Raw genomic sequence first — 24104 nt, 5'->3', positions numbered from 1 at the left:
AGGAATAAACCAAAAGGCCCCAACGGCCCCATTAGCTGCAATCATTTAAATTTTTCCTCTCCCATTTACACCTCCTTATCTCATGAACCAGGTGAGTTAGTAAAAGATTTAGTACGCCATTTTGAAGTTAGGACTTAACCTTTCGATCGGTATATAAATCGATCTGATCGGGCAGTGATAGCAAATTTTCCAGCTTAGATGAATATATTGCTAGTCAGCTTTCGCACCCTTCGTGCTGCTTTCGTCACTAGCGCTATCTGCCGTCCGCAGTGATATGTATTTCCGAAGTCACTGAGGTCAACTACCATATAATTGTTTCAAATTACCACTAAATAAAATAAAATAATTTATTTGAAATTTCGTAGAATTGGTTGCTTGCTTTTAAGAAGATAAAAACTTTTGGATTGCTGTTAGAGATTTGTATGAAACACGTGAATATTCGTACTAGCAATACAACCTCGTGATAATATTAGTAGTCGTGAATTTTTTGCAAAACTATATAAGTTAAGATGTTTTCGGAGAGTAGTTTTATTTGCGCACTCACCATACATAATCTCTAAAAAGCATTCTGGCATGTTTAAAATTTTTTTATAAAAAAGCATAGGAAAAACAATATTCAATGGCGGCAACGGCCCCGTGCACCCCTGCCTTCGCCCTTGGATTGGATCGAACATGGATATAACCAGAGTTATAAAGCACTTAAGAACTAACAAGAGAAATTTTTCATTCATATAAATAAATAAATAAATAATTGCAATCTTTATTGCATTAACGGTCATTTTATTATCCAAAATGTAATCAGTTTTACAAAGACTCGCATTAAAGGTAGTAAAGTTTAAATTTTTTTTTGTTTACTTTTTGTTAAAACGCCATAATGTTTGAAACTTAATACAAAAGAAAAACAAATGAAATCGATATGTACTTAAGTACACAAAAACACAAGCAACCACCAATTAAGAAAATTTACGAAAATTAATTATCTGCATTCTGTCACATAGTCAACTAGGGGGCCTTTAATTAAATTGAGTATACGCCCCGTCGTGTAGCATTTTCCCATTTACTTAACATTCGCTGACTAACATTTAATATTAATGCTAACCAGAAATTACAACTTGTGAAGCAAATCAAAATTGTACAAAAAACCTTAACAATTATATATGGGGTTGCTGAGACTAGGTTAACGTAAAGAAACCTTGCAAACTATAAAAAAAATATACACCAATAATAGCAGTAAATTGGCTGATTTGACTATTTCACAGCTAAGTACCGTGTTTCTGTAACAAAAAGTTCAATACAGGGTAGCTTCCAGTCAACCAAACAACTAAGTTTTGATAAGTCGACAGCATGCCATTCAGCTACACTTTGTCGAATTGAACTCAATTGTTAGTATTGTAAAACAAACTTAAACAAAAACAACGGAAACAATTACAATAATAAACAAACTTAAGAGGAACTTTTCTTTCGTCTCTTGCAACTTTTATTCAAGTATGTTTACTTGCAAGTGTGTTTAAGTCTCATTGTGTAATCTTAATATCATAATGCGCAATCCGTCGACAATATACTTAAAGGCAGCAGACAAACTTCAGGTGTTTTGTGTATGGTTAACGAGTGTTCAGTTGACAATATACTTCACATAGCATGTGATTTTTCTTTAACTAACTTAATTAAGAAAACAGCATACATTCAAGACTTAGGACCAAAACAAAGATAAAATACCCTTTTTAAACTAAGTATTTAAAGATGAAGTTAAGTTCAAAAAAACTTAAGAAGAACTAAATTAAATCGCCGTTTGTATTTCGTACTTGCATCGAATTCATCACATTAAAAAGGATTCTGTAACTAAATGACTCCAATGTGAATATCATTGCTTTTTCATAACGCAGTTAACCCAGTAATACTTTGATCGAAAGAATAAATTTAAAAGCAAACATCTGGCAATAATACAATATAGGCATAAGTATTATAGCTGCAGAGTAATAAAAAAATGAAACGTAGTTTTTCTTATCGGTAGCTCGTAGTCACAATGATTCATCACAAAATAACATATATGTTTAAATATGATAGTCACAATTTTCCAGTCATGGCGATATCAATAAAATATGCTCATTGAATTGATATTATGCAATTTTGTAAAGACTCAAAATACTTTTAAATTGATTTTAATTTTACCCTTTTCATATATGTACCATCGCAATATTGTCGCTTCCACTTGGATTTTTAAAACGTCATTGACCCGACCATCCTCCCACATTAAACATCGTCAGGAGACAACTAAGTGATCCCAAGAGTGGGGTGTATTCCGGGTACATCATTTTGACACTTGAGTCGTCACTTTAGTCGGAGGGATTAGTGCGCGTGCTTATAAATAATAGCGCTAACAAAGCTAATTGTTGACAAAACATTAGCAGCAGCAAGGGGCAAGTGTAGGTCATAAATTAAGCCATGTCATAACGTTTTTATGGCTTGGTAGCAGTTCGTTTATTTTGGTTTAACGCCCATCCATCCACCCCTCCTATCCCTGTCCACGCTCTAAAAGTCTGTGGTCATAAATGAGAAAATTTTATTAGATGATTATGTGTAGTAGCTGCTCCATAACTACACTCGTCTGAAAATCCAATGCATTCAATATTTTTATCAATTTCGTCACTATGAAACTTGATGGATATGTTGATAAAATTCGTTTAAATTCTACCGTCTTAATAAGGTAAATTCCAGATCATTCAGATTACTTTCGTCACTAACGTGGAAGTCAAAACTACAAACATATATATATAATGCATTTTAGTCACTTTCGTCACTATTGTGTACGCAAATAACACCACTTCAGAATTGTAGGAGACAAGCGTTCAAATTGTATAAAACATATTATATTTTACTAAAATAATAACAAAACAATATGTTGCTCAAATGTCTTAATTAATTGTCTAAATAACGTCTCCAGCCGAATAAAATTTGTTCAGTAGATATAATATAAATTCTATATTTTTGTTACTTAATTACATTTATTCTTATTAAGAAATGGTAAATTTTGTTCGAATAAAGGCAAGTAAATATTCAGAATGAGATCCTAATTATAAATGGATCTGCCCTTGGTCTCCTCAAGAAAGACAGAGACATAGAAGAGGCACAAGGCGCTGACCGCAGCACAGCCCCACATGGTGGCTGCCAGTCCAAAGTAGTGCATCATCAGGGGAAATGCTTTCAAGGATGTGAAGGCAAAGAAGCTCAGACAGCCCAGGCAAGCACTTGTGCCGACTGCTCTTATCCTGTGGGGCAGAACCTCTACCAGAACCACCATGGTGACTGAGATGACACCCACGTTGGCAACAAATATTATAAAGGCCATCAGAGTGACAGGCAGCCAGGCGGAAAATGCTGACAAATCCGCATCTGTTTCCTCAGCGTAGAACGCATAGATACCAAATGCGGCTGTGCCAAAGGCGCTGCCGGCACAGGAAACCACAAGGAGTATTTTACGTCCATATCGATCCACCAGATAGATGGAAGCCAATGTTCCCACAATCTGAACTGCACCAATAATTATCGTATTCGTATTGGGCTCCAGTTGGGTGTGAACCGCCTCAAAGATGTTGGACATGTAGTTGATGAATGCAAATGTGCCCGTAAAGATGTTTGCAATCATTAAAACCAATCCAGTCACAATTGCTTTCAACGCATTCTTGTTACCTAAATATAAACCACAATTCGATTACGATATCGAGAAGGTATCTTGTGGGACTTACAGAAATCTGTGAGGCTTAAGCTCTCGTTGTTTTGCTCCTTTACTTGCTGTTCAATGGCCTGACGCATCTCGTCAAACTGCTTCTGATAGCTCCTCTGGGCCTCATTACTGGTCGATGGACCATCGCAGTTGCGGTAATATTTCAACGACCTTTCAGCTGCCTCTTCTCTTCCCCAGCGTAGCAACTGTTGAGGTGGCTCCGGGAATCGTGTGGATAAGATGAAGTAAAGCAAGGGAAGAGAAACCACTGCGCAGGGTATAATATGATATGGCACATATGACGATATAATGAAGCCTATCATTATTCCAATATTCATGGCCAAATTGAAAAACGAACAGAGTCTTCCACGTACGCTGTAAAAAATATTTCATTAGTTATTTAACTCGATTTAATTCAATGGAACTTACCTGTTGTCTGCGATTTCGCCAAGGAAGATGGGAAGGACGACAAACATGCCACCTCCAGTTAATCCTGCACATACTCTGGCCACGTATAACCACTCCACGGATTTTGCAAAGTAAAATAGAAACCAAATGCACTGCGCGAAATTACCTTTGTTAATGTTGATAATCAATTTATCATAAAAAGAACTAACCGTATTGGGCAACGCCAATCCATAGATGGAAACCTTTCGGCCAAAGCGATTCATTACGTAAGAGAAGAAGAAATTGCCCGAAACACCGCCCAAACTGATGAGAGCACCCAACCAGGAGGCCTCATGCACATCAATCACAAAGTCAAGTGGCGTCGCCTCGGTCGACTGCAGCTTTGGCAACATCGGTGACAACCAACCCAATCCAATGCCATGAGAGATTGTAATGAGTGTGGCTACAAATAGTCAATTTCTCTTAATCTTTTCTAATCTTTATACTCCTTCTTCATTTACGTATATCTGCCCATAATCCATCAAAGCTATGGAAAATCTACTAATGAACTCTGTAAACCTGGCTGACACTCGGTAAACCAATTGATTACTTTCAAAAGCAAAGTAAATATACAGGCCTGATCGGGCTTTCACTTGCACTTTTATAGGATTTCATAAAATGTATTTTCAGACGTTGCATTTATGCTAAGTACCTAAGAATTATAATTTTTCACATTATCAGACTTGTCATTGAGATACTGCAACATTATATTAGGCTCCTTAAGTCTTCTTAAAATTAATTTATCTTTGGAATTGCATGATTATGGTTTAGCATGTCTAAATGGCTTTTTATCCTACACTGATAAAAAAAATGTTCTAAAATCAAGATTTTGGTCTCAGAACTAAGATTTTTGGTCTAAAAAATGCGTCGAGAACATCAAATTCTTGAATTAAGAGAACACATCTTGATTTTAAGAACATGTTAAATAAGACCAAGTTCTTATTTTAAGAATAAATGTTCTTAAAATTAAAATCAAAAAATAAAATAAATGAAAATTATTTTTTATATTTATATATTTTTTATTTTTAAATTTTGATTTATTTATATTTAATTCTGTTTTAGTGATTTTATAAATGTTATTTTAATTTGTTACGAGGGGGATTCGAACCGCCGCCTACTGCTTCACAACTGAAGCGGCCTCTCTAACCAGAGCGCCACGGTGCCATCACTTGCTAGATACGAAATAGTACCTATTTATACATTCCTAACAATTTAAGATTTTTATTTTTATATTAAGATTTAAAGATTTTTTAGATTAATAATCTTAGTTTTAGTAATTTGGTCTTAAAATAATCTTATTTTAAGAACAAAATATTTAAGATGAATGTTCTTGATTTTAGAACTTGGTCTTTTTTTTCAGTGTATATTTCTGTACAATTAGCTTAATTTAATTTCTCGCTCTAAAATTCAATGAAACAAGTATTGATATACTTTTAGAAAAGTTTAAATTAATTCCTAAAAATCTAATTTATTTAAATATCAGTTTCGAATAAGTTTTTAATATATTTTTTTTTTTATTTTACATTTTTCAATTTGCCCCTATTCGAATAAAGCTTTGTAGCTTTAACGATCTCTCACTCACAAGAGACTCGTTTCTACACAGGCTGTAAGCTCTTTTAACTTTTAATCTTTTCCATCTCATTTAAATTCATTCGGACAAATTAAACGTTCAAAAGCATTTCGTTTTGTTTCACAAAAAAGGTGACCTGGTCCAAAATGTGCTTATTGATTTGGTGACTACTGTCTAGGTTAATTAACTTCCAGTTTTCTGTCTTACTCCAATTTTTTTCTGTCCTTTTCTTAATCTTACTCATTTTTTTTCTGCTTTGATCCAATATATTTTGCTGATATGAAACATACCGCTTAATGTGACCACCAGCTGGCGACGAAAATCTTTATGAAAGATTCCCGAATTTAAGAAGTTAAGAAACCACATGATTGATTTAATTATATTTTAAATTTTAATAAAATTTGTATCCTAATAATATCTTTCTATTCTTTAAATTGAATATCACAGTTAAGGGTAAAACAGTTTTTATTCTGGTTTCTTAGGTTTCTTTTAAACTTTTTCTTGAAAATATATTTCTTTGATATTCCTTTGCCATGCTATTCACTTTTTCGTTAAATTTAAGACACGACTGCTCCTGATGAGCAACTTTTCCAGAGATTTTTACTGAAATAACTTGCGAAATGGCTAAATCAGCCCCATTTTATACCTTCGCCCCAACGCTAGCCGTATCTTAATCTTTGAACAAATACGAATACGAATTTCATCTAAAACAATAACAAGCCAAGTAATGCCAAAACTTTCAGTCTTCTCTTGTAATCTTAATACTAAATAAGTAAATCATCAACAAGCATGTCTTCTCGTAATCTTAAAATTACGTATACGTATGGAGTATCTTGCTCAAGTTCCAGCACACTCTCCGGAACTTGGAAAAGAAATTGTAAATTATTGTTATTTAGTCATGACGCTTTTCGTCAGAGCGGACGTCATTATCAAATGCCAGGTTTCTTGACCTACGTAAATTTATTTGTATACCCTGTGCCCATTAAAAATGGGCATAAAGGGTATTATCAGGGGTGCCACAAAAAGCGAAACCAACCTGAATGTGTTTGTCAGAATGTATGTAACAGGCCGAAGGAGGCGTGGCAGACCTCATAAAATATATATATTTTTGCTCAGGATTAACAGCCGAGTCGATCTAGCCCTGTCCGTCTGTTTGAACGCGTCGATTTCAGAGACTTAAGAGCTAGAGACTTCAAGCCTTGGTATGTAGGTTTCTGGATATCGTACGCAGATAGGTCGAAAATGAAGTTTTATTATGAAAAACTTCTTGTTTTTTTGAGATATCTCAACCAACCTGACACAATATACATCTGGTTTGGTATATTGTATAACCTGATCAAAACTGGTTCAAATCGGACCATTATCACTCTGCGCTAGTGACGAAAGCAGCACGAAGAGTGCGAAAGGCGACTAGCAATAAATACAGCTAGTATTGAAAATTTGCTACGACTGTCCGATCAGATTGATTTATATACCGATCGAAAGGTTTAGTCATAACTAACAAAATGGCCTGATTCATAAGATAAGGGGTGTAAGTGGGAGGGGCAAAATTTAAATGATTGCAGCTAATGGGGCCGTTGGAGACTTTTGGTTAAATTTTTAATTTTTATGAAAAATACGCGTTGATTAATACCTCAATCCGACAACTAGTTCAAAAGATAATTAAAATTTAAATTTTTGGTGGCCTTTCCAAAATTAAATGAAAAGCCAGTTTCTTTGTTTGTTTGTCTGTTTGCATAAAAGCGCTAAAAAAACCTTAGATTTAATGATGGGGATTTTACTTTTTAAAAAAGCCGCTAGCTTAGCGGGAAAGCGCGAAATCCCGTTAAAATAGAAACTCCAATAGTTTGCAAGCCATAGAATCGAAAGATATGTCCTATATATAGTTGGAAAGGTATTTTGAAGGATTTTTAGTCGTTTCTTTAAATAGGATTTTTTCGCTTACATTTTGGCGATTTATGACAAAACGGCTCTAACGATTTTTATTTATTTTCAATGAGGGACTTGGTATATATTGCCTGTTAACTGAATATCTACATTTTTCGGTCTGTGGAAAATCACGTTTTAGTACAAAAAACTTTTTTGTTTTTTGATATATCTAAACCAATCTGACAGATAACGCATTTTAGTCAGTCGTATATATTCTGCCCAAATTTGGTTCAAGTCGGTTCACTAAATCATATAGCCGTCATAGGATTGATCGATCGAAATAGTACGAAAACCCTTTTTGTTTTGTGAGATATCTAAACCAATATGATAGATAATGCATTTAAGTTGGTCTTAAGCATCCTGACCTAATTTGGTTCAAATCGGTTTACTATATCATATAGCTGCCATTGAAACGATCGGTCAAAATTCACGATCTAGTATGAAAACCTTTTTCTTTTTTGAGATATCTAAGCCAATATGACAGATAATGCATTTAAGTCAGTCTTTTACATGATGACCAGAATTGGTTCAAATCGGTCTACTACATCATATAGCTGCCTTAGGAACGGTCAGTCGAAAATCACGTTGTAGTACGAAAAGCTTTTTTGTTTTTAGACCCCGTACTTAAAAAAAGTACAGGGGTATGAAATTATAAGAACAATTTAAAAGCTAGTGACACCAAATTTGGTATGTAGATTCCCCTATCTTGCATGCAGGTCAAGTTTGTTTCATTTTTGAATCGGATCACTATATCATCAAGCGCCCATAGGAACAATCGGTCAATCGGTATGAAAAACTTTTTTGTTTTATGAGATATCTAAAGCAAACTGATACAATACGCATATGACTTGGTTTTATATATCCTGTCCAAAATTGGTTCAAATCGAACCACTATATCATATAGCTGTCATAGGACCGATCGAGTGAAAATAGATTAAATAATGATAATTTTATAGATGTTTATTAAAAAATTCTTTTAAAATACTCTTCAACTTTAAACAGTTTAAGTAGTGATGTTAAACTATTCTGAAAATTTTCAAGGTTATTTGAATTTTCAGTTTATTGTTTTAGGGAATTATTTTAATGTTTTTTGTAGCATTTACATTTGATTCCGCTCGCTCAACAGCACAAGTTTTCAAAACGACAATTCTTGTCGATTTTCGGACTTCGGAACAGCAATCAATTCCACTCGTTTGCGGAATTCGGAACAGGCCCGTATAAGTTAAAAAAAAAACAAGTGGAAAAGGCTATAATCGAGATCCCGACTATAGGATACCCGTTACTTAATTTTAATATATATAAAAGTTTTGTAAACAAATTTTTTTTTTAGAAAAAATGTTTTTTGTGAATTAACTATTATTATTTTAATTTATTATTATAGGCCCTGAATCCCCTATTGGGGCATGGCTTGTTGCTCAATTTGCCTCCTCCTCCTCTTAATATGAGAATCGAAAAGGAAGGCTTTTGTCCAAATTTGAAATAAGCAGCTTCTTCAGGTTAAAAACTGATTTTGGTTATCAACTGCTTCATGTTCACAATTGTTTTAACATCCTCAGGTTATCAACTGCTTTATATTAGCAACTGCTTCAGGTTTAATTCAAGTAGCAGTTGCTTCAGGTCTAAGGGGAGGGCGTGAGAAAAATCTGCGTGCCAAATTTGGTTACTCTATCTCTTTTAGTCACTTAGATCCTTTTTTTTCAATAAATTACTTGTATTACTTTGAAAACATTTAATCGCCATAAATGCCGTTATACTTGTCCGATCTTGATGCGATTCAGTGGGATAATAGATAATACTAATAACGTTTATTATCACAAAAAGCGTATTAACTTAAAAACTGTGGGTGTGGTGGTTTTTCGCGATTTGTGGGGGCGGAAAGGGGCGAAGATTAAAGTTACAACAAACTTCATTTGCGTGGGGCTTATAGAAATCTGTGTGTCAAATTTGGTTTTTCTATCTCTTATAAACTCTGAGATACTGTTGTTTATACAGACGAACGAACGGGCTTTCGCGATTTGCGGAATGGGTGGTGACAAAAATTTTAAATAAACTTGACCTGCTCCAACGCATTTCGAGTCTGTGGGTGAAAGTTTGGTATCTCTATCTCATATAGTCTCTGAGATCTAGGCGCTCACACAGACGGAAAGACGGACAGACGGACAGACACACATGGCTATATCGACTCGGCTGTTGATGCTGATCAAGAATACATACACTTCATAGGGTCGGAAATGCCTCCTTCTCCTTGTTACATACATTCCAACGAACACAATATATCCTTTTACTTATTTTTAAAGTAACGGGTATAATTACATTCGGCACTGCGTAAAAACGGATTTTTATGTAATAAGAAGCATCAACTGGTTTTCTGTTATGGGTTGAGGAGTACCATACTCAAGAAACTAAAGGGAAAATATAATATTGCAAATTACTTAAATTTATTTCTCTGCTTAGAAAATAAGTAAGTGGGTATATTTTCTCGTTGGAATATTTGAAACAGCGAGAAGAAAGTATATATATTCTTGAGCAGCGTCAACAGCCGAGCTGATATAGCCATGTCCATATGTCTGTTTGTATCAGAGTTTATATCTTAGAGGCTCTGCAAACACATCATAAAGTTATTAAAAATTATTTATCATCGTGATTAATCGCAGCAAGATTGGACAAATAAAACGGCAGTAAAGTCTGTTTTATGTTGTGTAAAATGTAAGCGCCTAAAAGTATTTATCGGTCGTTCTATAGTCGGCATCTGAAATATAGCTTTCCTCCCTTTTTTTGATTAAGTTTGCTTGCTTCACTTAACTGAATTTAGCTATCAACGAATACAAATTATTTGCAATGAAAAAACAAAAGAAACTCACGTAATTTGCCTTTTTATTTCTATTTGTTTTGCACATTTCCCTAAACTATATTTTACTGGCAACGAGCATAAAATACATCAAAAAGAAGTTGCTAGAGCTAATTCAATTCGCTTGAAAAATGAACTACTGTCTGTTACTAATACATTAATCTGTTCTTACGTCAACCATCTATGAATGCCTTTTAAAAATGAAAGAAACCACGTCAAACATATCGATGTCGGAGCTTATCAACATTTTGTATTGTGTATTTAAGCAACTACTCTCGATAACGTCGGCAACTTTAAGCAAATCATTACAAATTTAAAGAACATAGCAATCAGTTTAACTAAAATGGAATTTAAATCAAGGCTGCAAGCCACCAAAGTTTTGGTAAAGGTTCGAACTCCGAACCTTTGTTCAATTAAATGCACAAAAATATTATTATTGTTTTAATTTTTTTCTCTTTTTTTTTAACAATTAACATTTTAATAAAGCTCTTGTTATGAACTTTGTACGTATAATAATTAAATTTATTTACAAATTCAGTACAATAAATATCAAAGACTAACAATTTGCGTTATAAAACAGTGTTGTCAAAAAATCCGCTACAAAATACCTCACATGTGATATTTTAGAGTGCTTTTAGACTCCACTGATTTAAAAAATAATGTAAAAATTGTGTTATTGTTTCCCCTATTTAAAGCTATGCAGTTTGATATTCAGTTTTTCTAGTAAATTTAACACTTGATATGGGACGCATTTGTTTGAAGAACATTCAAATTTCGGACCACCATTGCATACGCTATAGACGATATAAAGCCTATACAAGTAAAACATGGAATATGTTTTAATGGCATTAAAGTCATTTTACCATTTAATGTCGTCAATTTTTTATAATGTATAAAAATAACTAGATACCCTCTACGCATATAATTATGAGAAGGTTTTTATAAATATTTATGTAATTAAGGATGTAATATTCAAATTTTAGATCACGTTTTTTTAAATACAGTCTTATTTGAATAAATAAATATATATTTAAGATGTACAAGCTTACGGGCAAAATAACCTACAACACAACTATATTACAAACAGCAGTACTCTTTTGATTACGGGATGTCTGTTAGTCGACCCACTCAATGTTTGTTTACTCTTGTTTACGTTACAGGGCAAACCTTTGTAATCGTTATCGTGGACGCACTCAATGCTTTGATAAGTTCAATTTGTATTCTATTTTTGCCACCCACTTGAACCAACTGTTTTCACCTTGGTTTCGGTTTTGGGATTATTTATTTATTTTCTCGGGTATTGGCAAAACTAAACATAAGCAGCAAAAGGCCAAATGTGTGCTCCACCAAAGCAGATGATCATGTTATGCTTTTAATTTGTTGTTGTATGATTTTATTTTTAGATTTCAGGATATCTTTCACCATGTGGCGATATCGTTGAAAGTGCTGTGAAATTGTCACGCGACTGGGGAATTTACCAGTTGAACATTGAGACACGCGTTTAGAGACGATAAACACAGTCTTTAACAATGCAACGAAATAAACAACGCGATTTCTGTGTCCCATTTGGACTTTTGCACTTTAAACTTTTATGGGGGAACTACTTTTATAAACTCATTATCCCAAAATTAATGAACTGATTAGGTGACTCCAAGTTGTATACAGCATTTTAATGAAAAATTACTAGCAAGTGAAAATATGAGTTATTAAAGCAGCGTTTATTATATACACTTGCATACCTTATAGACAGAGCCTGTAACACACTTTCTTACCAATTTGTACTACTCTTTTTAAGAGTGTAAAACTGTTAAGTGAATGCGGCAATTTTTGCAATTGAAATTTAAATAAATTGGAATTGATGTTAAAAGATTTTGGCAGGTATACGTATACGTGATATTTACACAAAACATACTAATGTATAAAAATCATGTATTTGATCAAATTCTAATAAAATTCATAATCAGAATTCTAATAAAATTCAGTAAAATTCGAAGTGCAAACCCATTGCGCTTGGCTAACACATGGGTGCAATCGCGTTTGAACGAATAAATGTGTGTATAAATTTAAAGTATAGGTATGTACAAGACGTATTTTTTTATACCCGTTACTTAAAAAATAAGTAAAAGAGTATATTGTGTTCGTTAAAATATATGTATAGCTGTCCGTCTTTCCGTCCATGTCAGCGGCTAGAAATCAGGTGTTATAAGAGCTCGAGCAACCACTTTTAGCAACCAGACTTTTATAAGTAACTGATCAAGTTTGTTTTAAATTTTTTCCACCACCTTAAAGCTATAAGATAAGATATATCGCTATTTTTGGTAATTAACGTTATGTATGTATTATTATTATCTATCATCCTAATTAATGGCAACCAGATTGGTTAGAGGTTAGTAATGGTAGCTTAAATTGTTAAAGAAATACAAGCTCCTAAAAGTCTGTAACGGGTATTCGTATAGCCGGGCTCTCGAATATAGGCTTTTTCGACTGGTTTATAATTTGAATTCGTTAAAAACTTTTGAAAAACAAAAAATCAGTCATTAGATAGTTTCAATGTTTTTCCATCACTTACGAGTGTGCGTACATTTTTTATCTGTGTGATTACGACAGCTGCCTCAGAGGTGTGTGTATGTGTGTTTGCAAGTGTGTGTTTCCGAGCATGTAGGCTTATTTATATTTATGCTCTTGGAATCAGTGTTGCCTTTTAAAGCTTTACTGCCCGCAAATTCTGCTGCAAATGTCAACAGCACCTAAACTAAAATTGATGGGTTATCGGAATTTATCAACTACCTTCGAATGAACACACATGTGTGAGGGTTTGTCTGTTTATGTGATGGTACAAAATACAAATAAATATAAAAAAAACTACGAATCGACATCTGGGGTCTCTTATCAGTCCGTTTTCGTATCGTTGAGCAGCAAAGCATTGAAAATTTTGCACTCTAATTGCACGTTCACTCGAAATGTGTGCTGGAAAGGAAAGAAGGTCGGAAAGGTCACAGCCTATCGTACCTGACGGATTGATATCCTGCACAACTCTCTATAAAGAGTTAAACAACAGATTGTAATCATTTAAAGTTTTATTTTAAATCTCAAGAAATAATTATTATTCTATGAGTTTTGTTATTTTACTTATGATTACTTTTGAGCAAAACAAGAATAGAACTCATAGAATAATAATTTTTGAGTTTTATTTTTTTGAATCAAAAATAAAATTCAAGGTGTTATTTTGACCGACCAACTTGAGTTTTATTTTTTCATTTTTGTAAAGGTTCGGTTCGATGGTTCAAACAATACTATAGAGCATAGAGATTTAGGTTCGGTTCGCAAACCGGCTTATATACCTCCTAAACCCAATGTTTTGGTTCGAACATTGGTTCAATTTTATGCAAAAAAAATATTTTTATTTTATTTTAATAACGAAGTAAATTTAGTAAAAATCTAATATTATAAAAGTCTAAAGTTGCTTTAAGATGACTTATTATTTTACTATTATTATGTTTAAGTGATGTAAGGAAGTTTCTAGCCGAGGTACAGATCTCAGTCTGCCAGAGACTGGCACTTACAAGAAATTTGTAAGTTTCGCTGGACGCGGGGATAAGGGGAGCGAAATGCCCACCTGATAAATAGAAAGACTTGCGCACATTAAATAATTACAACCACACGCTCATGCATGGGACATCGGGCACTGGTTTCACAGTGGCCTTTAATACTAAAACCACTGCCGGGATTGTTCACACAGTCAACGGGATCTAGCCTCGTTGTCTTACTACGGTTAATTATTATCCAAACTACGGTGCCGGGATTTTTCGCACAGCCAACGGGAGCAATTCCTCGTCGTAGGTCTACTGGTTAGCATTAGTATCTAACTGCAATAAAAGACTTAAAAACCGGAGCCGAACCGGATCAGCGAGGTTCGGTTTAGAACCGGCTTTCAGCCTTGGTTATATCGTATTTATAAAAACAATTTAAAAGCTAAAGACTACAGCGTGAAGTATTCACAATGTTTGCTGAAAATTTCATTCTGATCGGACAATTAATAGCGAAGATTTCGAAACAATAAATTTAGCTGTTTGATTGGGTAAGGGAGGGTTGACAGTAATCATAGCTTGAGAAGATTAAAAGGCTTCTTACAAAACTGGCTGCTTGGAATTGGCTCTTTTTTGGTTTAAAAAAAATTGTTTAAAAATTATTCAAAAGTAATTTAGATCTAGATATTTTTGCTATTACCCAAAAAAATTATCGCAATCGCAGCGCCTCAAAAAAAATATATATATTATGCTCTTTTATGCCTAAGTCTCCAAACTCCGCAAACTTTTTTGTTGTAATTAAATCGTTATGTATTTAACATAAATGTACCTACACTCATAAAAAAAATGGTAAAAGAGGTTGTTTACGTGCTGCTTAGATCCGAAATAAGTCATCGTATAGTATTAAGCTTGAGCTTTTACTATTGAATGCATACTTGCTTGTGATTGCCTGCAGTTATTATGTAGTATTTCAAGCCAAAGAATCAATAACCACAAATATTTAACAAGGCTTTGACAAATGTATTGCTCACAGCTATTTAAGCTATTCAACTTAAAATATTTAATTGAAACGTAGACGACCAATAAAATATTCCGAATTTAAAAATTGATAAGCTTAGTTTAATTTACATATGTTAAATTGCTTATGCAACTTCAGTTTGATGACTCCGAATATTTAGAATTTTTAAAATAGCTTAATATACTTGTAAACTGAATTTATTTGTTCAATTATTAATTGTGGTCATTAGGGGCTTATTAAATTTGTCAAAAAAAACTTCGTAATAGGCAGTAGGAGGCGTCACAAGCCATGTCCGTCCGTCTGTATAAAAATGCTGAAAAATCAAGTTTTTGTATAAAAAACTTCCTTTTTTTTTGGTATCTTAATCAAAGTGACAGCTTATGTATCTAGGTTGGTCTTACATATGATCTGACTGATCGAAGTTGCCCTGCGCTCTGCAAGGGTATCAAATCTTCGGCATGTATTCTTTTACCATAGGAAGTTCTCCGGCAGTCGGGTATGCGCGACTCCATCACCGCGATGCTTATATTTAAATTATATATATATTAACTTTATTCGAGTCATTACAACAATTGTTATAGTGATGTCAAATACGACATTTTCTCAGTCGTTCTTGAAGAAAGTTTGTCTTCAAAGGAAATTAAACTTGGAGATTAAAAAGTATAGATCGAATATAGATGATTATCACGTATGTACTCACACATATAAAAATATATTTGTTTAGATATGCATGTTTATATGATTGTCATTCGAGTGAGGTTTTGCTATGTTTGGTTTTTATTCATTTATTACTTTCCTGCTTTTTATATTTTCCTTAGCACACATTAGCAATGTGCACAACCAAATGTTTTGTGGTCTTTAAAACTGTTGCTGATTTCTTGATGGATATCAAGTAAAAGTGAAAAGTATTATAAAGTCATCGAATGCGGCATAAACTTTTTTAAGTTTCTAGACTTTCAAAATTGAATTTCAATTCAATTGAAAAGAGGTGGAATAGAACAAACTGTGTGTGGTTATCAATTTGTAGCGCGTGTTTGTTTAGATTAAATGTGCCTATTATATCTGTGTATTAGTGTGTGTGTGTGTGTATATGAGTGCTTACTAAATAATACTTTTAATAATAATAAATAACATACGTTTAAGCAGTCCAAATAAACAACAGCAACAATTCGAGAGAGCAGCGATTGTAGAGCATGTGTTGTTCTTTTTTTAAGGTAGCTGTCAATTCGATAATTAATCGAAAACATACACACATACCCACACATATACAAACATACATATATAGACTAGAGGCATAGAAAATGGCGTCGCTTTGCTTATCACTTGAAGTGGCCGCTGCTTAATTTGTCTACACAAAAAAATAAAACAGCAAGTTTAATAAAAAAAAAAACAAAAACAAATACGAAAAGCAACAAATAATCGAAAGCTCACGCAATGGAGATAGTCAATAATATGCCATAAAGAAAATAACAGTTACTTATAAGACGCCATTGTCCCTCTTCTCTCCAATCTAAATGGGACTGACAGTTGTATTGGCGGGCAGGGGGTGAGGCTACTTTTGGGTTCAATAGTCCACAATTGCGGTGTCGAAATATCAATTAGTTGTACCTGAACATAGATATATAAACCCCTCCCTACCCCTTTACCCTCTTTCTCACTGTTTTTCTCTCTCTCTCTCTCTCTCTCTCTGCCCCTCTTTTGCCAGACTTGAAAGCAAATACTTTCGATTGGGGCCAGTGTTCAGAGTCAACTGAAAATTTATTGCGCAGTCAAAGTATTTGTATCATCAATCAAACACTGATTGATGACCGATAAGTGGAGGGGGTGGACAAAGAAGTCTCACATCTATGCTGTAGGTCACAAATATCCGATATGACAACATGCTCTAACTACAATACGTTTTTGAGTGAAATTTTCATTTAAATTTATTATGATTTCTACTAAGATATGATTGTCACAGTGTATGATTTAAGGCTCTAATTGAGAGTATTTTTGTAATGTCACCCAAGGGCAGTACTCAGGATAGAAATATGGGGGGCAAGAACAAGAAGACCCCCAAACAAAGTATATACATATATTCTTCATCAGCAACAAAAGCAGAGTCGATATATTTATGTCCGTTTTTTCGTATAAACTAAAAGATCTTAGAGATGGTAAGAGTTAGGCGTAAATTTGGAATGTAGCCTCCCTATAATTTCAGGCAGATCCAGTAAATATTAAAATTCTTCTACGCCCTTTGTGGGGGGCGTAGTTCGCAAGAAACGGACTTTGTGGTGATATGTAGGCAAATGTCTGCCTATGTCTTAAACATCCTAAACATATATTATTCAAATCGGCCCACTATACCATATAGCTGCCATACGTAAAAAAAACTTCTTTGTTCACCTGGGCTCAACTAAATCACCGCGATCGAATCGAACAGGTGTCGGAGTTCCCTACTGGATAAAAAAAAACTTCACATATTTGCATTCTATAATAGTATTATTTAGTTTGCAAAATTTAGTTTTAAATCACTTAAAATAAAATTTACAAAACATCAATTAAGCTGCAGTGGTTTTATTATGGCTTATAGCAAGATGCATTTTGCCGTCCTCGAAATATTTTTTAATTTTAAATAAAGGCTAATTATAATAATTCCAAACAAACACCTCAATTCACGTTGGGCAGGTTTGCAAATATGCTCAGCCGATTCACCACCATAGGTTTTAATGTCTATTATCTTATCGGACGCTTAATTAATCCAATTATGTAAAAACAGGAAGGAGGAAAAACATTATTAATTTTCTTATTTTAAAAATTTATATAATTTTGTGAAAGCATAATGCTCTTTAAGATCGGCTGAATGATTTTTAAGTAATGTTGAATAACGCACGCTGACATCTAGAGATAGGCTTTTAAAAAATGCTACATTTTAAAAATTAAAAAAGGTTTGACTACAGAAAAATTTGTTAAATGGTGGTGACAACTTGGGCTCCAGGAACATTTGGATCTACGCAATCATAAACAAAATCTTTTCATTTTTTGAGTCCATTATATTTAGAAATTCGTTCCTTATTATTTATTTCAACTGATTGAATTATTGCAATCATTTTGATAATGTTGTGTTAGCATCTTTTAAAGTACATTATTTTAATTTTTTCCCTTTTGGAATACAATACATAACATTTTTCCTTTTATTTTCTTTATTTTGAAGGGAAGGGGTAGCATTTGTACTCTACTTACGCTGTCTTATCAAGGCCAAATTCAACCTTCGATGGTGCCATTTGACACTTTAAAACTACTTTTACACATTTTCAACAAAACTGACGAACAGTTTCCGGGAAAATATTTGTGTCATGCTTAAAATGAACTTACCCATAAATTCGATCCAAGATCCGCTTTTAGGTTGTCCAAATTTACCTATTTAATTGTTTGTTAACAAAGCTTTTCGCAAGTGTCCATAATTATGCATTAGGAATTGTTGATTCTTAGCCAACAGTTTATATATGTATTTGATTTTCGTTTATTTTTTTATTGCTTCACTTGGCAACATGAATACGCAACATACTTTATAATAATATTCAAATAAATTACTCAGCATTTATTTATTACTTTATTACTTTAATTTATGACACATTTTATTTTGAAAATTACATTTTATTTTGATACATGCATTATTATGCATCCTTTTATAATTATATTCTTATAATCATACGCACATAAAATGTTTTATTATTTATGAAGTCAAACATCCGTAAATCCTCGATTAAAAAATATGCTAAGTTATTCCCATTGGTTTTTAGTGGTCGAATTTTGTCCACTGTATGAATCTATGTACGAGTAGTCAACACTAATGTATTTATTGTAATTATAACTTAAACTTTATTTTAATAACTTGCACTTCACACTCATTTGCCAAATTTTCTGTTGTATTTATAATTTTTCGGAAATTTTGAAATATGTATGCATAGATATAATATTATATTTTTATGTGTATTCAACACTTCAAATACACACACATCGCACAATCTTTTTATGCAAATATTTTCATAGATGACTTCACAAGCAAATTTCCATATCAATTTTCATTAGTAATTCTTTCTGTTTTCTTTTGTTATTTTCTTGCTACTCGTAAGTTGGTGAAAAATCCAATTTTCCTTTTGAATATGTCACGCGCGCCAATTTAAGCTTCATAACGGTATCTTTAATCTAGCACTTTGGCACTTTACCGTTACCGTTACCGGTGCTTTCTGCCGACGCATCAAAATCACACGTTGAGGCAACAAGCGTTTGCCTCGCAATGATAAAAGTTGTTAACGTTGTCGATTGCCAAGTGTCAATTACTTTGCAGTGGTAAAAGCTTCGCCAAAAAGCTCCGGGCTCTTCGGGCGCGCGTAAAAGCTCCAGATCTGTGTGTACTATATATGTGTGTGTGTGTGTGTTTTTTTTTTTAAATTCATTTTTATTTCATTTTAATTTTTATTATTTTTGTGTGTGTGTGTGTGTGTGTGTGTGTGTGAGTGTGTGTGTGTGCGACACACGTGCATGTGATGTGTGCAACAGTTGAGAAAAGTAACAAAAAGTAGAGTACGAGTGAGAAGCCCACCTCATGTGTTTACTGGCCTTGAAATTCTCTTATTCTTCTTATCTGAACCCCCTTGTTTTAGTCACTATAATGGTTTAATACAAAATGTTTCTTTAAGTTTTTTATGGTCTCTCTGCTAGACTCTTTTAAGCGAATTCTCTTGAAATATTTTTTTACCTTTTAAATTTAATCACTGCGGACGGCAGTTCGCGTTAGTGACGAAAGCAGCACGAAGGGTGCGAAAGGCGACTAACAATATATACAGCTAAGTTGGAAAATTTGCTACGACTGCTCGATCAGAGTTATATACCGATCGAAAGGTTTAGTCCTAACTTACAAAATGGCATACTAAAACTTTATCTAATTCACCTGTGTCATGAGACACGGGGGTGTAAGTGGAAGGGAAAAAATTTATATGATCGCAGCTTATGGAGCCGTTAGGGCTTTTTGGTAAAATTTTTTATCTTTAAAATTCTTAATAAAAATACGCGTCGATTGATACCTCGATGACCCAAATCCGACAACTGGTTCAAAGGATAACTAAATCTTAAGTGGTCAATTCAATATGAAATAAAAAGTCAGTTTGTTTGTTTGTCTGTTTGTCGGTTTGTCTGTTTGTATCAAAGCGCTAAAAAAGCTTGGATGTAATGATGGGTTCCATTTCGAAAACCTATAAATGTTTGTTCTACGACTTATTTAAAAAACCGCTAGTTTAGCGGGAAAGCGTTAAATCTCGTTAAACCTCAACATCCTGGCCAAAGTTGGTTCAAATCGGACCTTCGTATCATAGCTGTCATAGGACCGATCGGGCGAAAATCAAGTTTTAGTATAAAAAACTTTTTTGTTTTTTGAGATACCGTTACCAAGCTGATACAATATGTATCTTACTTGGTTTATATATTCTAACCAAAGTTGGTTCATGTCACATAGCTGTCATAGGACTGACCGTGTGAAGTCCAAGTCTTAGTATGACAAAATTTTTTGTCATAGTAACTAAGTACGTTTTTTTTTTTTTTTTTTTTTTATTATTAATTTATATTTTTATTTAACATTTTTATATTAAACTGAATTTTGTTCGTCACAAAATTGGATTTCAGAAATTTTGGGGGTAGAAATTGCTTTCGTCACTAGACGTTTACCTCGCGTAGAGGTTTTTTTTGTTAAATTATAACTAAAAATAAGAACAGAATTTCAATTTCTTAAGCATTAATAATTACCTTTTTCAAAATAAAATTTTTGAGGAATAGGAAATAAAAAATAAAATGATATCGAAAATGTTAAGAAATTCAATAAATAATAATTTTTACGATTTGAATGAAGTAAAGTACAAAATTATATTTGGTCTATAAAAACAACGAAATTGTTGAAAATTATTTTTGGAATTTTCACTAAAGTAAATCAGAAGAATATGTTATCCAGACAACATGCTTGGAAATATGCTTCAACTACATTCTTTATTTGGCATACGCTTCAAGCAAACAGTTCCCATAACATTCTATATTTTGGTACAAAACAGTAGTCCTGAGAAAGATCATCTGTTTAAATATTTATAGTGATAAAATTGTTGCATTCAAATTCGAATATACATTTGAAGATATATTAATATATAATAAGTTGTGGGTTATATGATGATAGATTTCACTTACAAGGATCTTATAGACGTGGCCATTGGCTCACCGGAATCGGGTCACGTAAACTTCTATGCTCTCCATGTGCTGCTCTCGAACTTTGCGCAGAAACTGGAGTGTCTGGACGAGGTTGTGGAACAGGATGATTACTTGTTGGCCAACATGCGATTTCAGAGCAGCCTGAGTGAGTGCATCAATAGAATGGAGGATTGCTTTTATTCAAGTTCATTTCTTTCCAGTTGGCAAGTCTTCCAGATATCGTCTGCACGCTGGTGGTGATGATGAAGAAGTTCCGACTGAGGTGCCCAGCGAGCCGGTACCTCCGCCTGCAAATCCAGCAGCAGAGCCTGATGCAGCTGCACCACCGCCAGAGGCACCACCAGCAGCAGCTGAGGAGACAGCAAGTGCCTCACCAGCTGCAGCGGAGACGGATGTCGCTCCGACTCCTGTGACTGAAGCACCGTCGGCACAGGCGACAACTCCAGCACCCGAGGAAGCGGAGCCAGTGCCTAACCCGACACCACAGCCGGAACCGGAGGCGGAACCAGCTACAGCAACCGCCTCACCGCCTCAGATTCCCTCTCGTGCCTCCTCGCGCACCTCGAAGCTGGATAAGACACCATCGCGAGCTGAAGGTTCCATGATTGGTTCCCTGGCAAAGCTGGAGAGACGCATCTCCAAAGTAGAGCTGCAAAAGGAGCAGAAGGAAGTGGAGTTCCAGAACTACTTTACAGCTATGACGGGACAATTGAAGTTGACCATGGAGCAGCTAAACAATGTGACCCACTTGGTGCTCGATCGCAAACCAAATCCGGATCGAATGAAGCTGCTGCGACACATTGCACGACAGTTGCGGGTCCTGATGCGTGTGGCGGATGACGAGGTGTCCATCAGCTGGAGCAGCGGCGAGGCAGTCGTCGAGGAGCTGGAGAACGAGGAAGAGGAGGAAGGGGAGGAGTCTGCCCCGGAAGAGTCCAGTACGGTCACAGAGGTGGCCAAGCCGGAGGAGGAACTGGAACTGGAACAACATCTGTGCTACTCCCCGGAACGCATGCTACAAGAACTCCTGGAGCTCAAATCTGAGTTCTGTTCCCTCACCAACAAGGTGAACGAACTGGCCGCCGAACTCCTTAAGCAGGATGCCAAACGTTTGATGGAAATGATGCAGGACATGCAGATGACCGTGCGGGACGTGAAGCTGGGAGCAGCCTCCAATAACGAGGCAAACCAAGGCATGCAAACCAAGTTGAACACTGCTCTCCACCAGATCTCTTCATTAAAGAACTCGGTGGCTCATCTGGATGACATTAAGATTGATAAGGCGGATGTGGAGCTCCTGCTGGCCGAGAAGGTCGACTTTCCACAGCTGGCGACAAAGGTGTCCCTGGAGCAGCTGGAGGAGTATAAAGAGCGACTTGAGAAGCAATTCTGCGAAGTGCGTTACATCATCAATGTCAACGAGAAGAACGTCCTGCAAATCATTGACGGACTCCGCATGACCCTCGGCATTGACTCCCTCGAGTTGAGTCTTAAGGATTTCCGGGAAATGATCGAGAAGCGAGTCGCTCTCATTGCCGAGGCCCTGCACAAGTATATGGAGATGACGAATGATGACTGTGCTGCAGCTGCTGGACGAGTCAAGGTCATGCAGGATCTAGCCTGCATCTCCTGCGACACTCCCTGTGTCATGCGCACCATGGAGCGCTCCAAGCTGCCCGTTCCCGCCTCTGCCCATGCCTCAACGAGCCTTGGTCCCTTGGTCACCTATGAACTGGGCCAAATCCGTAAATCCGGCATCATGGGTTACTATCGCAAGGATGAGTTCCCCCATTCTACCAATGCCTGGACCCAAGGACTCGGCACAGTGCCTGTCAGCAAATGTGTGCCACGTCATGCCGGAGGACTTCACACCATTCACACCGCCGATGAGCACATGCAGAAGGTTGTGCTCTCCAAGAAGAATACGGGTTGGGTTTAGGCCTCAGTTTCGGGCCAGTTGGACATGTCTATATTCTAGTTAGAACTGCAAGTATCTTTACTTTAAATTTATGACAATTCAATGAAAATCCACCAAGTGCAACAGATTGCTAAATGGGAGTTATGTTGCCTCCCTGTGGCCCAATCTCAAGTCTTGAACAAAAACAAAAAATAAAATACTCTTTGGAATAATTTAAACGTGATGTGTTACCAAAATAATAAATCCTCAATTACAAACACTTAACATACTATGCTGTTCGATTTTAGTACTGTAAGTAATTAGGATTTTCAACATTTTCAACATCATTCAAACGAAAGTATTGTTATTAATGAAAATATTATCGGGCTTACACGACGAAAACAGTTAGCAAAATTTTAACTCACCAAACAATAGCATTCACAGATATTGAAGGTATGTATTTCCTATAATACATGCAACTTCATTGTGTAAACTGAGATCTAGTACATTCCATTTCCACACTTTTTTTCGCTTGGTGCATAAAAGTATGCAACATATTTGTTTGTTCTACAAAATAATACTGCAATATTTAAATGGAACTCTAAAAATATAGTCCAACAAAAATTTAAATCCGTCTTAACCTTTATTTTATTCATCCCAAAAGCATGCAATGTGATTTTTGGCCACGACTTCATTAAATATATGTAGTTTTAATTATGACTTAATTTCAAGTGTTTTAGTGCCATTATCTTAATTTGCATTTATATTAAGAAAACAGCAGGTTGTCTAAGCTCTATTTAAATAATTCATTCATTTGTGTTAAACCATTGTTGTGACTCACCAAAAAACACTCGCGTCCCATACTTATTTGTTAGCCGAGATACAAACCCTAGCATGTTTGTGGAAGACATGATGA

General features: G+C 34.9%; 3 protein-coding genes across 4 annotated transcripts in view; 1 reads left to right on the top strand and 2 right to left on the bottom strand.

The window, feature by feature from the left end:
- LOC117780439 (vascular endothelial growth factor receptor 2) overlaps positions 1-18536 on the bottom strand; it is a 43863-nt gene extending 25327 nt beyond the window's left edge. Inside the window, exon 1 of the mRNA XM_034616975.1 lies at positions 18415-18536. The gene's annotated coding sequence lies outside the window, so the exon portion shown is untranslated. The remainder of the gene's footprint in view (positions 1-18414) is intronic.
- Positions 2970-18523, bottom strand: LOC117780440 (facilitated trehalose transporter Tret1). Of its 2 annotated transcripts, none has more exons than XM_034616976.1 (5): positions 6029-6340; positions 4339-4571; positions 4151-4281; positions 3744-4096; positions 2970-3687 (listed from the first exon to the last, which is right to left on the bottom strand). In XM_034616976.1, exons 1-5 carry the CDS (start codon positions 6102-6104, stop codon positions 3068-3070), a joined length of 1413 nt encoding a protein of 470 aa, XP_034472867.1. In that variant the 5' UTR covers positions 6105-6340; the 3' UTR covers positions 2970-3067. The 2 variants fall into 2 exon arrangements, with proteins under 2 accessions (XP_034472867.1, XP_034472869.1); XM_034616978.1 differs by lacking the exon at positions 6029-6340 and adding an exon at positions 18415-18523 and having other exon boundaries at positions 2989-3687; positions 4339-4572.
- A 2665-nt stretch (positions 18537-21201) lies between the features above and the next one.
- On the top strand, positions 21202-23473 carry LOC117782026 (translation initiation factor IF-2). Its single transcript, XM_034618936.1, has 2 exons — positions 21202-21436; positions 21492-23473. The coding sequence occupies exons 1-2, from the start codon at positions 21250-21252 to the stop codon at positions 23228-23230; spliced, it is 1926 nt and encodes a 641-aa protein (XP_034474827.1). The 5' UTR covers positions 21202-21249; the 3' UTR covers positions 23231-23473.
- The last annotated feature ends 631 nt before the right edge of the window (positions 23474-24104 follow it).

Source organism: Drosophila innubila (genome assembly GCF_004354385.1).
Source record: "Drosophila innubila isolate TH190305 chromosome 2L unlocalized genomic scaffold, UK_Dinn_1.0 4_B_2L, whole genome shotgun sequence".
Taxonomy (NCBI): Eukaryota; Metazoa; Arthropoda; class Insecta; order Diptera; family Drosophilidae; genus Drosophila; species Drosophila innubila.
This window is presented reverse-complemented; position numbering and strand designations above follow the sequence as displayed.